This window comes from Clytia hemisphaerica, unplaced genomic scaffold, assembly GCF_902728285.1.
Source record: "Clytia hemisphaerica strain Z4C2 unplaced genomic scaffold, Clytia hemisphaerica genome assembly, whole genome shotgun sequence".
In the NCBI taxonomy this organism is placed as follows: domain Eukaryota; kingdom Metazoa; phylum Cnidaria; class Hydrozoa; order Leptothecata; family Clytiidae; genus Clytia; species Clytia hemisphaerica.
In genome coordinates this window covers 2,561,228-2,576,271 of record NW_027103551.1, presented here as the reverse complement: position 1 = coordinate 2,576,271, position 15,044 = coordinate 2,561,228, and the positions used below count along the sequence as shown (strand labels likewise).

Here is a 15,044-nt window from a genome sequence, read left to right as displayed (position 1 = left end):
TTTTGACCATAAAATATCGTCTATAACTTTTGATCTAGAAAAGTTGAGACTTTGATATAATACATTTTTTTGCTCAGTTTGAAGAGCTCTACATGTGGTATAGGTCTTTTTTGATTTTGAAGACCCCCCAAAAATCACAAATTTCAGGGCTTACAATTTTGCCTAAAATCGCAAAAAATCGCAAATTACGCAAAAAAAATCAATCGCATCACTCATCAGAAAAGTATGCTCCGTCGAGGTCGAAGAAACATCACTGGCGCCACTTTTAGCTTCACGACTCGTACCCCTCAACAAAAACCCAGGACTCCGACCGATAGGCTTGACTTTTATTTTCGTCATTGGTGGTCTTGAAATATTATCTCAAGAAGGCACAACTCAAGGCGACCCGCTTGGTATGGCTATTTACGCTTTGGGTGTAACGACGATGTTGAACATCCTTCTGCTTCGTATTAGCAATCAGCACAATCGAATGGTTGCCTTCGCTGACGATATCACAGCAGCTGGAACTTTGGAAGCGTTAAAGCAATGGTGGGATCATCTTCTCGAAATCGGTCCGTCGTATGGCTACTTTTCTCAACCGACCAAGTCATGGCTGATCGTCAAATCTGATCAACTTGACCAAGCACGTCAAACCTCTGCTGGAACTCAGATCAAAATCACATCAGAAGGCGAACGACATCTTGGTGCAGTGATTGGCACTGATGAAAATGAAAGTCAGTACATCAACAAGAAGATCGACGACTGGACACAAGAAATCAACCTTCTAGCTGAAATTGCAGCAACGTATCCTCAAGCTGCTTACTCAGCCTACGTTAGCAGCTACCAACACAAGCTGACATACTTCCTTCGCACCATCCCATCAATCAGCGACGAACTGAAGAGAGTCGATGAAGCAGTTCGACACAGACTCATCCCATCCTTGACTGGTGGACGAATCATCAATGATCATGAACGAGTCATGTTATCCTTGCCACCACGTCTCGGTGGCATGGGACTGAAGATCTTCTCCGAAGAATCAACTAACGACCATCACGATTCGATGAGTGCAACTGTTGTACTACAAAACCAGATACTGCAATTAGAAGCAGATGCACCAAACTCGAAAAGCAAGTCTCGTCTACACAACGAACGTCAACAACGAAATCAGGTGAAGCTACGAGCTTTCCTGGACGAATCTGATGACGAAACCAAACGGATGATGGAGACACTAAACCAAAAAGGTGTATCAAATTGGTTGATGGTCATCCCAACGAACGAACGAGGATTTGAGCTAACGAAGCAAGAATTTTTGGGACGCTATCAGAATCCGTTACAACTGGCCACTTGATCGAATGCCATCAATTTGCGCGTGCGGGTCTTTGTTTGACCTAGCACACGCGCTCTCGTGCAAGAAAGGTGGATTACGCAAAAACTGCGGGTTTTCAAGCTTGGTAACATTTAAATTCCGAATCAGCACCCTCAAATTGACCAAAATCAATTCTAAAAGCTTGGTCACGGACATTTTGAAACAAAGTGAAACGTTTTGGTGGCACTGGCCATGGCCTACATCCTTTGCTGGCTCTAAACTAGTCATAGCTCTCACTAAATGCCCCCACAGAAAGGTCATATCATGCACTTAAAAAGCTTTTAATGCTTTAAAAATTAAAGCATAAAAAATAATCAGGAATAATTGATTGATTTAATTATTTATTGATTGGTCGAAAAAAAAATCATATCCCATTAACAAAATACTTGAAGAATTCATGCAGCTTGACAATTTAATAAAATTCAAGGAAAAGCTGGAAAAGCTTCTCAAAAACATAATACGAAAATCATGGTGTCATTGACCTTCACATCTCCTTGTTTGTTTGTTTTTCCTTACAACAATATATGTCATGATCATTCACTAAATAGACCTTTTCGGATAATGCTGCAGACATCTTAGATTGTAGGCAAAATATATAGCGGTGAATAAATCAACAAGGTAACCAATCAGAAATAGCTTGTTTATTTTTCATTGTTACTTTTCCTAATAAACAATAGTAAGATGATAAGATGATGAAATTTATCAAAACGTTCTGCGCCATCTGAAATAGACCAATCCTAGTTAAGGCCTGGGCTCCACTTGCATACACTGTGATTGCAGTCAAAAGAAAAATAAAGGAATGTCATTGTGGTCCATTCAGACGTACAGTCGAAAAGTTGAAATGTGCCTAATTTTTTTTAAAGTGCATAGTACTTTTTTATGATGCAATCTTTTCTCCAAGCTGAAAAGATTGAAGCCATTAAGATATGATTGCAGCGCAGACAATGAAGAGACGGGCCTTCAGGAAACTAGACTTTTTGAGTTTTTAGCTATATATACTCTCACTTTATGGTGTTCCTGTATGACTGTCTGTGTGCCTAGTCTAACCACCGTTAAATGCCTTAACTTGGAAAGCTAGAATTGGAGCTATTTCACCAAACCCGTAGAGCGTAAGTTATTTAGGCTATCACAACTGCATGAAAAAGTTGAACGTGCGCATGCAAAGTTAAACGAATGTAAACAAACTTTTTTCAGGTTTTTAAAATAGATTTACCACACTGAACAAAAAGTGAAAACACTTTAAGTGAGGTAAATCTATTTTGACCAAAAAAAAAAACATTGATTGACATTCAACACATTCAACCACTTTTGGATTCAACTTTGACTTTGTGTACATTCAACTTTTTTGTACTTTGCCGGTATCTTGTTTTACCAAGTTAAGAAGGACTTTCTCGAGTTACGACCATATGATGGTCTTTAAAGCTCAAGAAGCTCTATAAACAATAAAGCTAGTTATTAATATAATAACAGACAAAGATAAATTACAGTTTGAACAAAAATATCAAATGTACATTTGAAAACTTGAGCAAACTTCTTTACAGTAAAGACTCCAGAAAAAGAATTGAAATCATTGCTGAAATGAACTTCTGACTAAATTACAGTATTTAGTATTCAGTTTCAAAGACAAGAAACAAAACTTGACATACAAAACACTTTTTCCAGTCAATGAATCAGCTCATCATCATAACCAGTCCGCCATTTTGTTTGTTTTGATTTGCAGAAGTAATATTGTAGTTCGTGTTATAGTGTAATCACTATACTTTTTCTATAATTTGCATTTATAACACTCGCTTCAGCTTTTCAATGCTAAATCAAAACTGATAAAATGTAATACGCAATAATGGTAATAGCATATTTAACGTATATAATATGAAAATATGTATAACATTTACTGCTGTATAATTTACCGCCATATTTTTGCGGAACACTTAATTTGCCGGAAAGCCGATTACGACGCAAACACAAAAACAAAAACAATTCGCAAAAAATCGAGATTCCAGTCCAATATCTATGCGTGAAGCTATGAGTGCCTCCTCGTCGCTGCGCTCCTGCGGGGGTAATACACCTTTCCCGTAATTCAAATTTCTCAGAAATGGCCCGGGAAAATGTGCGCTCCACCGTTGTGTATAAAATTGTTTGGGAGGTAAAAAACGCGTTTTTGCCTGCGAGGGGTTAGGGAAATTGGGATTTGAGCCTCTAACTTTTGACAGCGACCTTCTTTTGGAAAAATATTTTCAAGGTGGTATAATATCATGAATAGGTTGAACATACTAAAATTTGAGGGGATTTTGTTCAACAGAACTTAAGAAAAGCTCAAAAAACCAACTTTCCCTAAGGGAACGCAGGCAAAAACGGGTTCGTTTACCTCCAGAGACCAAACGGTGGAGAGCATCAAAATAATGCGCGCGCATTAGTTTTACGAATTACGGGAAAGGTGTATTACTCAAATTCATGCAAATCTCGACGCGGATCTCAAAGTTTATTCAATAAATCAAGTTTTTCTTCCTTTTATCCTAATTAGGATATAGATTTTATCCTAGTTAGAATAAATTTAGGCTAAATACTAACATTTAATTTATCCTAATTTGCAATAGTTTTTGACTACTGTGGTGAGATCTGTCAGAATAATAGCGCATGCGCAATTTTGACTACCGGAGCCGCATCGTTTCTAATTTGAGCTACCGGAGCCGCAACCACTTCGTTTATCTGAAGGCAATTCGGCAATTGGGTTAGATTTTTTTTGCAGTACCGTAGAGTCGTTTAATCTCGACATATGTCTTGCAATCTCGACATAGCTGTAGGCTGGTCTTCGAAATAAAAAATCAAACATAAACAAATACATACCAAAGTTATCAATCAATCACTAAAATGTACTCTCTCTATCACGTCACAGATTGTTAATATAATATGAGAAATGTGAAGTGTTATTACTTATACTTATATTTGAAAAGAAAACTTTAACGATGTAGTAATCGCTAAAAACTAATTAGCATGCTTTCAACGAAGATGTCTAAATCACAACAACACAACATTTTGCACGCGAGGAATTTTTTAGTAGACATTTTTACCGTGAACCGAAAATAATAAAAAGAACCCGGTTTCCTTTTGAATTTAATGTGACCGCCATACTGGCAATCACGGCGTGCGGCCTGTTAGCGCCTAGAGCGTGTGTTTTTATATATAAGGAAGGGGAAACCAGGCTAAGCGCGCGAAATATTTTTATCACGTGACTTGAAGCGTAATAAAGTTGTAAAATTTTAATGATGGACACGAGAAAGTTACGAGGAAGTTTGCATGCGTTTCGTGTGTTGTGTAAAACTGCTTTATAATTTGGCTTTCTTTTTAATTGAAAGGATTGCAATGTTTACTGAACTTCTAGTTTGATGGATGAACTTGTTCGATAAGAATGATACCAAGAATTTCATTCAAGGTTTGTTTTGATTATTTTACAGATCCGGTGTCGAGATTGCAAGACGTATGTCGAGATTAAACGACTCTACGGTACAATCACTGACCTTTATATAACGGCCCATAAATTCTTCCAAAGACAATCAACAAAATCGTCTTCACGAGGAGCGTCCTACATGCAGTGATGGAAGGTGGTTGATGCATCCACGAGCACGACGCTTCGAAGAGACCTGCACTAGACTACTGCTCCTACTTCTTGTCCTGGATCGTTACAATATTTGTTGTTTGTCATTGGTAAGCTAGCTCTCACTTCTTTCTCTTTCAATGTTTCAATAGGCTAGTCCCTCAAATAGTTATCGATACATTGATGTCATGCAAAAAAGAGGATTATCCATGCCATGTGCATGATAGCCTGAAAATGGGCCATTCCAGAAATTTTTTGTTTATATCCCCGTCTTTCGTGCATTTTTTTATTCTTTCTAGCCTCGGAAATAATTTTTCTTTTCCAGTGGTGGTCGGAAATTCCGATGAAAATCCATGTACTTATGCTGTAAAATGCATAGGAAATTCCACTCTTTTTTGCCTTTTTTAATTGAATACACCGTTTAGGAGTCTCGCTATCTCCACCGTGTGTGTTCCACCGTGAAAACGGTAGGTAAAAATGCGCACTTTTGTACCGTGAGATTGGGTAACTTGCACCAGTGGAGGCTAACATGCATAGAATGTCTATAATCTACCTCGCAACAAACTTTTGCAAATTTTTGCGTTCGTTAAATTCCTAACCAGTGCGTCACAAACAGCCATATAAACAAAAGTCAACATTCTCACAAAAGTTGTGTTTTTGATTTCCTCCAAAACATTTGTCTAAAGCATTCACTTCCACAATAATTTATGTAATTGCAATTTCGGTCAGTCCACAGTCGGCTTCAACATATACACGTGTTTTTATTTACGTGACCGAAGTGTCTACTAAAACAATCTGGAGGTAAGTGGCGAAGCAACACAGTAGATTATTCGTAAAGTAAAGAAATATCTCTTGGCATTGACAATCAAATATAATAATACATTATATTATTATTTCATTAATTCAAAAATCTAAAATTCATTTTTCATTCGTGAAGAAAAAAAACAATAATGAATTAATATTACATACTAAGACGCCCCCGTTTTTTACTCCGTTTAAATTTCCAATCTCCGAACGTGCAAAACGCCCGTCCGCCAAATATCCACCCAATCAGCTTAATTTCACTATTGTCCTTTGACTTTCAAAGATAGTATTTAAAAATTATGAATTTATAATAATTACAAAAAACAAAAAGTTTGATACTTCATCAGTGAAATACTCAATAAATTCCTAGTTTCAATTTTCAGTGGGCGTTTTTCTAGGGCTTTGTTTATCGCCCAATTTTTGCGTCACACAAACTTTCTCAGCCGCTTGTAATAATTTATTTGCATTGCCAAATTTGGTTCTCCATTGTCAAGTCAGGATCGATGGTGACGCATAAAAAAGAAAGGATTTCGTCAGTTTTATGCATATATTAATTTGCGATATATTCTATTCGCCGCGCGAGCGCACTTTTCGTAGACTAGTCGGAATACTTTTCTTTACTCGCGGGATTGATGGTAACTTTTCATCTTCGTTATTTTTAAAATGAAGCACAACCGAAAAAAAACGAAACTTCAGAAAGTTGTGTATTTCCAGTGAGTAAACGATTCTGACAATTAACAAAATTGATGATGATGATGATTTTTTTTCGGTCAGGCAAATGTCTTGTATTGGGGGTTCTAGTCTTGACCCCTAAGCCTACGCGAGATTGAAGTGTTTGGATAAACGAAACAAAACTCCAAAAAAGCTGGTGTTTTGAAGCGCTTCCGTGCGATCGAAATATCACTGTGATGCACTGCTAACTACTGGTAGCAGCTGGTAGTTTTTCTGGAAATACTATTTTTAACTTACTATTTAAACTTACTTATCAATTATTTATTATTTACTATTTTAATATTTTAACCATTATTATGTAACATTTTAAATAAACTTAATTTAAAAGATTTAAATTTTTTTATTTTCCTAAAAAATTTTTTGTTAAATATTTGCGAAAGTAATTCTAATGAATTTATGCAAATAAATATTTAGAAATAGAAATAGAAAAGACCTGGCTGGTCATTAAAATACAACTACGCAGCTCCGCTAGCAGCTCTACTAGGACCCTGCCGACGCACCATACTGTCAGGTGTATTTGTCCGGTGGCAAAAAGTATCTTTTCGCTACACCGGACGCAATACGTCCGGTGTCAGTCCGGTGTTGCATACAGGGAATTTTGGACGCCGGACATTTATGAAACAACAAATTAAGACACACAGGACTGGTCATGTCCTGTGTTTTGATTGTCCGGTGGACAAAAATATCCTTCTCCGACACCGGACATCCGACTACCTTAAGTCCGGTGTAGAGATTGTCCGGTGGTAAAAAATTTCTCCTTTTGGGCCAAATTGAAAAGTGGTCAACCAAAACACAAATTCAAAAATCTTTCAAACAAAATAAGTATCTGTGATTTTTTTTTTAAATAACCCTTAAAATTTTCCAATTTCAGCTTTTAAATCAACCGAGTCGCACTTTTAGACTCTGTAATCAGGTGATTATATCGAAACACAACTAGTGAGGTTTGTCACGGAAGGACAAGTGTTAAAATATAATGGACCTTCTTTTGAAAAATAAAATGATTATCAAAAATGAAATGTTGTTTTAAAACAAGTACATACCCTAGTTAGTTTAATAGGTTTATTCATTTTGAAATAAGTCAAACAACAAAAAAGTACTGCAAGCAGAAACTTTTTTCAAATATCGAATTCCTTCCGTGACAATTTCAAGACAAAAAGTTTTTTCGCCAGTTTTGTGCAAGTACACTATTCTTGATATTATTGCAAGTTCTAACTATTGGTACCCCCTAACAAAAAATGAAATTACATTCCAATGCAACCTCCTTCATATTCACTTACAAGGTCTGAAAGTATTGTCCTTCCGTGACACTTTCACCTTGTCCTTCCGTGACGGATTAAAAATATCTTGTTATTTTTAGAAATCTTGAACTTCAATGGGTCTAATCCATTGCAGGAGAGTGTCCTACGAGGTTTAGAACCATTGGGAACCAGCTCAACCCTGTATGGAGCTCAGAATAAGCTTAAGTAAGGCTCCAGTACAGCGCTGTAAGCTTACAGCGTAAGCCCAGGCAATTCTGGAGGCCTAAAAACCGGTTTTCTGGCAAAACTACTGTTCCCAGCCGGTTCTAAACCCTCAAAATCGCTTCTGCACCATGAAAATATGCTAATTAGAGCCTTTGGAAGTAGCTCACTTGCTTGCAAGGTCGCGTTTTTACTTTTTTTGCTTAAAAAAGCCTTAAAAACGCTTAAATAGAGCTTTTTTAAAGCGTTTTTAAGCTATTTTAGTGAAAATTCGTCGGTTCTGCCCCCTTCGCTGGACTTCAATGGGTCTAATCCATTGCAGGGGAGTGTCCTACGAGGTTTATGACCATTGGGAACCAGCTCAGCCCTGTATGGAGCTCAGAAAAAGCTTAACTAAGGCTCCAGTACAACGCTGTAAGCTTACAGCGTAAGCCCAGGCGGCTCATCTGGAGGCCTAAAAACCGGTTTTCTGGCAAAACTACTGTTCCCAGCAGGTTCTAAACCCTCTAAATCGCTTCAGCACCATGGAAATATGCTAATTAGAGTCTTTGGAAGCAGCTCACTTGCTTGCAAGGTCGTGTTTTTACGTTTTTTGCTTAAAAAATATAATCTTTCCTGTAAAATTTCCTAATGATTATCACCATTATGGTTGAACAATAAAAATACAGTTCCAAGGTTTTGAAATGAACTGAATAGTAAAAATGGCTATGATTCATGATATGATGTGTCACTCCACAAGTTTCAGTCAACATTTCTTACGCTATTGCTGATTTTGAAAAATAGGAATTTTTTTCCTTCCGTGACGGTGTCCTTCCGTGACACTGACCTTTCTCAGTTGCAAAAGCCTGTAGTCATTTAAATTAATTTTTTTGACTCAGTTCTTTTTTCAATGACAAGCAGATCAGACATAAGTTTCTTCTGGTAATATTTTGGTTTTAAAATTCTCTTTAAATTCACAGGAATCTGAATCAGCATACTTTTGTCTTTTTTAATGTCTTTGCTGCGTTCCTTCAGGTTCCTTCCGTGACAGAACCTTCAAAGTTAAATTATTCAACAAGGAAAAACTTTTATGAAATTTATTTTGGTTTGGAAGTAGTAGTACTATGAAGGCTTTAATTCAGGACTAATACTATTTTCATTAAGTTTACCATTTTTCAAAAATAGACCAAAAAAGGCTCTGATTTCCTTCCGTGACAGAAACGGGACTTTTCAATTTGGCCCTTTTACACCGGACTTCCTTAAGTCCGGTGTGTCGGCAGGGTCCTGCTCTACTCTACCATTTTTGTTTTGATTTAACTTTGTATTTTAATGACCAGCCAGGTCTTTCATTTGAGGGCTATGCATGTTAGCCTCCACCGATGCAAATTCTACGTAAAAATTACAAAATTTTTTAAATGTGCTGTCAGCAATAAATAGATTAAATATAAGTTAGTTCAGGTTAGTTATGTATAAAAATTTGTTTATTTAAAATCTAGTATAAATAAATAAATGTATGTAAGTTACCCAATCTCACGGCACTGTGGAAGGTTAGAGGAATGTAAACATTGTCAATTTTTTCTTTCCTTTAAAAAGAGAACGGTTTAGATATTTGAACATGATATCAATAAGGCGGCAATCAAAAATATGTTCCATTCTGGTCCTAAAACATCTTCAAATCCAGTCGGTCAGTCGGTCGGTAGTAAATTTTGTTGGATTTTTAAGATCTAGTAAATCCCGATGAATCAAGTCGGCAATCAACAGAATCTTATGCCGCCATCTTTAATCTGCCAAACTAAATGTACGCACGCATGTGTTAACCTTAAAGCGGCCCTTATTTTCGGCCCCCAGGGTATTGGCCCTACCGCGTTGCTGAATTTTGACATGAAAATTTCAATAAGGGTACATGAAAAAACTTGAACAGAACTCAATGTGGGTTAAGTAGACAAAAAATAATGATTCAAAGACATGCTCTGTGTGCGCCCGTGCCCGTCATTATGGGAAAGATCCGAACCTGCGAACAGCGTCCAAAAAAACCCGACGATTTTACCAACCATCGGGTTTTCTTGTAAATAAACAGTCGGTCGTACGACCCGAACGGAACATATTTTTGATTGTCGTCTAATGATGATTTTCTGTTAAGAATCTCTCCTGAAAATTTCACAAAAATTCATCACGAGGAAAAGAAAATATATTTGATTAAAAGAAGTTCTTTACCTACCATTTCTCTGCTAGGTTTCCTTATGAGAACTGGAATTTTACCTACCGTTTTTTTACGTGAATTGGAAATTTCAAATTTTGTTGAAAACCTTTGCACTCGGAAATTCTGTGCTGCCGCCCCCCTGTTACAGACAAATTCTGGAATGACCCAATACCCCAAACATAATACCCCACCACAAAATTTTGTCCCCGAAAAAATTTATCCCATGAAAGTACAACAGTATACTGTCAGTATAGACCTAACTCTTCATACAAAAATTACGGGAAACTTGAGTGCAGGGTAGGGTACAAACACTTAAGCCAAAGTCCCTCAAAAGCGGGGCAAAAATCAGTTTTTTGAAGTTTGCAAAAAAACGCCACATAGAAGATCTTTCAAATTCAGTATGTTAATAGAGCAGTAAAAAATACAACTTTTCTATTTTTCCTTTTTTTTTACAAAAGTTCAAGGAATGAAAATAAAGGGATACACTCATTTTGTTTTATAAGCATAACGTTTATAAGCATACTGAAGCTCAAATTTCCAGAAAAATTAAGCATATGCTAAGCATACCTTGAGGCTCAGCCAAAGAAATTTTTAGAATTATAATTTCCAAAACTTCAGAAAATAACAGAAGAATGAAGAAGAGAATTACAAACAAAATTGGTGATTTTATTTTTGTTTAATATCTTATAAATAACACAACTTATAATAAGAACAACATTCGAAAACAATAGAATGTCTTCATTTCTCTCAAGATTAAAGATAGGGGAAAATGCGCGAAATTTTTTACCCCCCTTCATAATTTTTTTACCAAGCATAGGGTTAAGCATAGTCGAGGCTCAAGATTGAGCTTTACTTAAGCATAGTGAGCTTCAGCCGAAATTTACCGTATGCTTATAAAGCGAAATGAGTGTAGTCAGTGACCACCTATCGATTTTATCGGTGATCGAATACTCACTCGACTCCAAATTATGGCATTTTCTTTGACCATTTTCGATTTGTTCAATCATTTTGATTACTTTTCGATTACCTTCGATCATATTGAATACCTTCGATTGTATTGAGTACTTTCCAGCCTTCGATTTAATCAAATATGTTTCCAGTAGCAGCATGTCAAAATAATCTGAAACCAAGTTTACTTCGGCTAATTAAAACCTGCGATTCACGCACAAAAACCACTTTCGTTTTCTCCGACCAATCAAAATGCACGATATGAGTTACTTGAGGAAACCCATGGCGAAGGCATACAAAATGGTGGGGGAAAATGGCTGGAAAACAAGGGGGTCAATCTTTATGGCGGGGCTTTTTTTGTGCTTTGGTTTTAGGTCAGTTTTTTGGTTTTTATTGATAATCGATAAGTGGTTGTTCGATTACTTCAATCATTATCAATTACTTTGATAATCGAATTTATCAATTAGTACCGTCTGGAATCAGTGATTCAAGCTAATCATATTACTCCTATCTCTAGAGTAAAGAAGAGTGTCGGAATTAGAGGAGGGGTGCTGACATTAAGAGGAGGGCTGTCGACATTAGACCAAGTTACAGTAGCTTCATGGGTGAAAAAAATCTGTCAATCATTTCGCAAGCGTAGAGTATGTGAAGCAATCATAGTGATTATCAGTGGATAGTATTAAATTACATTGTTATATCTTTTTATCTCCATTTTGGAACTATTGCAACAAAATAGAAAAATAAAAATAAGTTGTGTTTTTTACTGCTCCATTCACATACTGAATTTTATTTTATCATTACACGAAAATAAGTAGGCGTGTAATTAACACAAATTAAGAAATTTTGTGTTAACTAAAACCCATTTAATCAAAACCAGCCGCATTGTCCTTGAAAAAGCAAATAAACTTTATGTTAATTTTTTGCGTGTTAAATTTCAAAACTGTTAATCATATGTGTCTACTTATTTTTCCTGCTTTTGTGGGACTTTAGCTTCAGTGCTACATGTAGCATTGAGTAATGGCTGTAAAATGTTTCACCTTTTTTCAAAATGTCAGTGCTCAATTTGAGTAAAAACCAAGTGTTACCTTTTTAGCTTGAAAACCAGCAGTTTTTTCAGAATTCTTGTTTTTTAGTGTTTCCAGGTAAAACTTTTAAGGCCCAAAAAATCATGATTTATTTTGGAGGGGGGGGGGTCTTTGAAATAAAAAAGAATAGACTACCAGGTGTGCCAGAAATAATTTACCCTCTTTGATTTGATATTTTAGGCAAAAGAAAAAATTTTTTTTTTAGATTCTTTTCCTTGGAATCAATCTTATGAAAGCCTAACTTAAAATTTGGCGTATTGCTTTTCAATTTTAAAAAATGTTGAAAAACGAGGGTATCAAATTAGTTGTAATGAACAGACAGAAAATACGATTTTATTCATCAGCAAATGTGCTTCCAAAAGCACTGATTTACATGATTAGACATAAATCAATTTTTTTATCATTTGTGGATCGTGATGAGCTGCAATATTTCTAACGTGGCATCTTTCTCAAACCTATCTTTCTCAACGATAATGTAATACACGTGTAGTTGAAAAGTAATACACCAAATTTTAAATTAGGCTTTCCTCTGATCGATTCCAAAAGAACCCCCTCTATGGGTGTGTCAAATGGTGCATGGGTTATAGTCAAAAAATGACTGTGGTGAAACATACCCCTTTTTTCTGGAATGGTAATAAATATTTGACATTTCCATTATTTATTCACTATAATATAACACAATAGAGAAGATTTCTTAGAAACCGCAAACAACCTTCCCAGTATTTTATTCACATATACTTTTTGAGCTATACAACTATTTGTATACTACTTACCAGGTTTAAATCATAATTGTCCAAACTATTCTTCTTACAGTATAAAAAGAGAAATAAAAATGTACTATTTTTGGGCATTCTTTGTTGTTGCACTTTGGATTTTATGTCAACTGTCAGATAAATTCAAATACCATGTGAAGTATGTTGGATATTGTTTGTACTGTATCTTTATTGCAGCATGCTCTGGTCTGTTTTGCTTGTTTTACAAGCCAAGGAGCTCAATGAACATTTTCATTCCTCAGTTCTTTATAAAATGGACTGGTTTTAAATGGTTGTTTGGTATCAATTTGAAGTATGAAAATTTAGAAATTCTTCACAATGTGAAAAAACCTTGTGTTGTTGTCTCTAACCATCAAACATCTCTGGATGCAATGCTGCTCTTAATTATGTCTCCACTTGGAGTAGCTCCCTTGGCCAAAAGAGTTTTACTCTATGTGCCTATTTTTGGTCCTGTTTGCTGGCTCTGTGGGACAATTTATATTGACCGTTCAAAAGGGAGGTCAGCTATTCAAATCATGAAGAAGGTTGGCGAAGAGATGAAGAAAAATCTTACTACTCTTTGGATCTTCCCAGAAGGTAGCCGTTATCAACAGGATAAGTTATTACCTTTCAAGAAAGGAGCTTTTCATTTGGCTGTACAAGCTGGTGTCCCTATTGCTCCTGTCATCTTTGGTAACTACAGAAATGTGATTGATCGGAAAAATAAGAAATTTGATGGTGGTGAGATCCGATGTATTTGTTTGCCACCCATTAGCACAGAAGGCAAGACAGTTGATGATGTTAATGATATTGTAGAGAGCACCCATAAGTTAATGAGTGATGCTTTCGAAAAAGATTTCAAGAGTCATTCTCACATGTACAAGGATGTAACACCACTAAAATCTGATTAAAAAAGCTAACAACAGAAAGCAAAGTGCAAAACAGGTATCAAATTAAAATTTGTGTTGGGTGAGCTTGATTTTAAAAAGGGCCTTGCCTTAGAGCCCTAATATCAAAATGACCAAGTCCTAGGAACCATTTGAAGAGAAAAGACAATCTAGAAATAAGTTAGAATAAATCTACGTCAATCGATCAAATTTTAAAAAATTCAGTAAGAAGTCGATAATTTTTTTAGAATACATTGACATTGAATTTTTACTTCAACTTTTAAGACCGTTAATTTTTGCATGCCTTTTATTTTATATTGAAGTTACATGGGTTTGGAGAGGGCAGGCTTAGGCCCTTTTTAAAATTGCGGGAGAGGCAGACGGACCAATTAATTTAAAAATTTACAAAGATCCAGATTGTACATGATTATTATATAATATTATTTTATGATATGATTGCTTTTTAATTGCATTAGAATTTTATTCAATTAGAAAATCTAGAATTGTGCACACCATTCACTTGTGGATAATAATGATTGCCTTACATTAACATGAACTTACAAAACTAGGTCCAGAAAGAAATTGCAGGATTTTTGTCCTTAAATATTCTGAATGGCTCGATTGGTGAAATTTCTTCCCCTAAAGTAATTCAGAATTATTTATTGCAAATGCTAGCAAAAATTTTCAATTTTTTTGCCATAGTTCTAGGTCGGGTTATTGGGGTCGATTTTCAATAATTTAATTTCAGTAAGGATAATTTCTTTCTATGCACCTTGTATTATATTAAAATGAAATTTTGTTTACTAGATAGACAAGGCTATGCAAAATCTTCAGCAGGTGTACCATGCAAGCCTACCAATTTTTTAAAATCGACTAAGAAATGGGAACTGAGACAATAATGTGCCCCTATTTTTCTATTGAGTGTTACTCAATATCTAAAGCTTCACTCATTCATGAAATTTTAGGCTCAGTTTTTGTATCAAGTTGTTTCATCTATCAACCCCTTTGCTTCTAATGTTGGCCAATGATGCTTTTGTTCTGTCTTTTTAGTCAATGTTCTCATCTGTATCTGTATCTGTATCTGTTATTTTGTACTTATTTAAGTATAATTTTTGATTTTGATTATAAATAATAGTATATTTAGTGAGTTTTTCATCAAAAATTTTATACACTTAGATATTGAAATAATTTAAATTGTACTAATGATACGTTATCAGATTTAAAAAATCTAAGTTTAGAAATTATTTAGCCATTATAAAA

The 15,044-nt window shown here is 35.5% G+C and overlaps 1 protein-coding gene across 1 annotated transcript; it reads left to right on the top strand.

Annotated features, from left to right (window-relative positions):
* The first annotated feature begins 4,964 nt into the window (after positions 1 to 4,964).
* On the top strand, positions 4,965 to 14,748 carry LOC136800298 (1-acyl-sn-glycerol-3-phosphate acyltransferase beta-like). Its single transcript, XM_067056922.1, has 2 exons — positions 4,965 to 5,047; positions 12,959 to 14,748. Exon 2 carries the CDS (start codon positions 12,978 to 12,980, stop codon positions 13,806 to 13,808), a length of 831 nt encoding a protein of 276 aa, XP_066913023.1. The 5' UTR covers positions 4,965 to 5,047; positions 12,959 to 12,977; the 3' UTR covers positions 13,809 to 14,748.
* The last annotated feature ends 296 nt before the right edge of the window (positions 14,749 to 15,044 follow it).

Bases quoted from the DNA above. Each gene is read 5' to 3' on its own strand.
- LOC136800298 (XM_067056922.1), top strand. From the start codon at position 12,978: ATGTACTATTTTTGGGCATTCTTTGTTGTTGCACTTTGGATTTTATGT.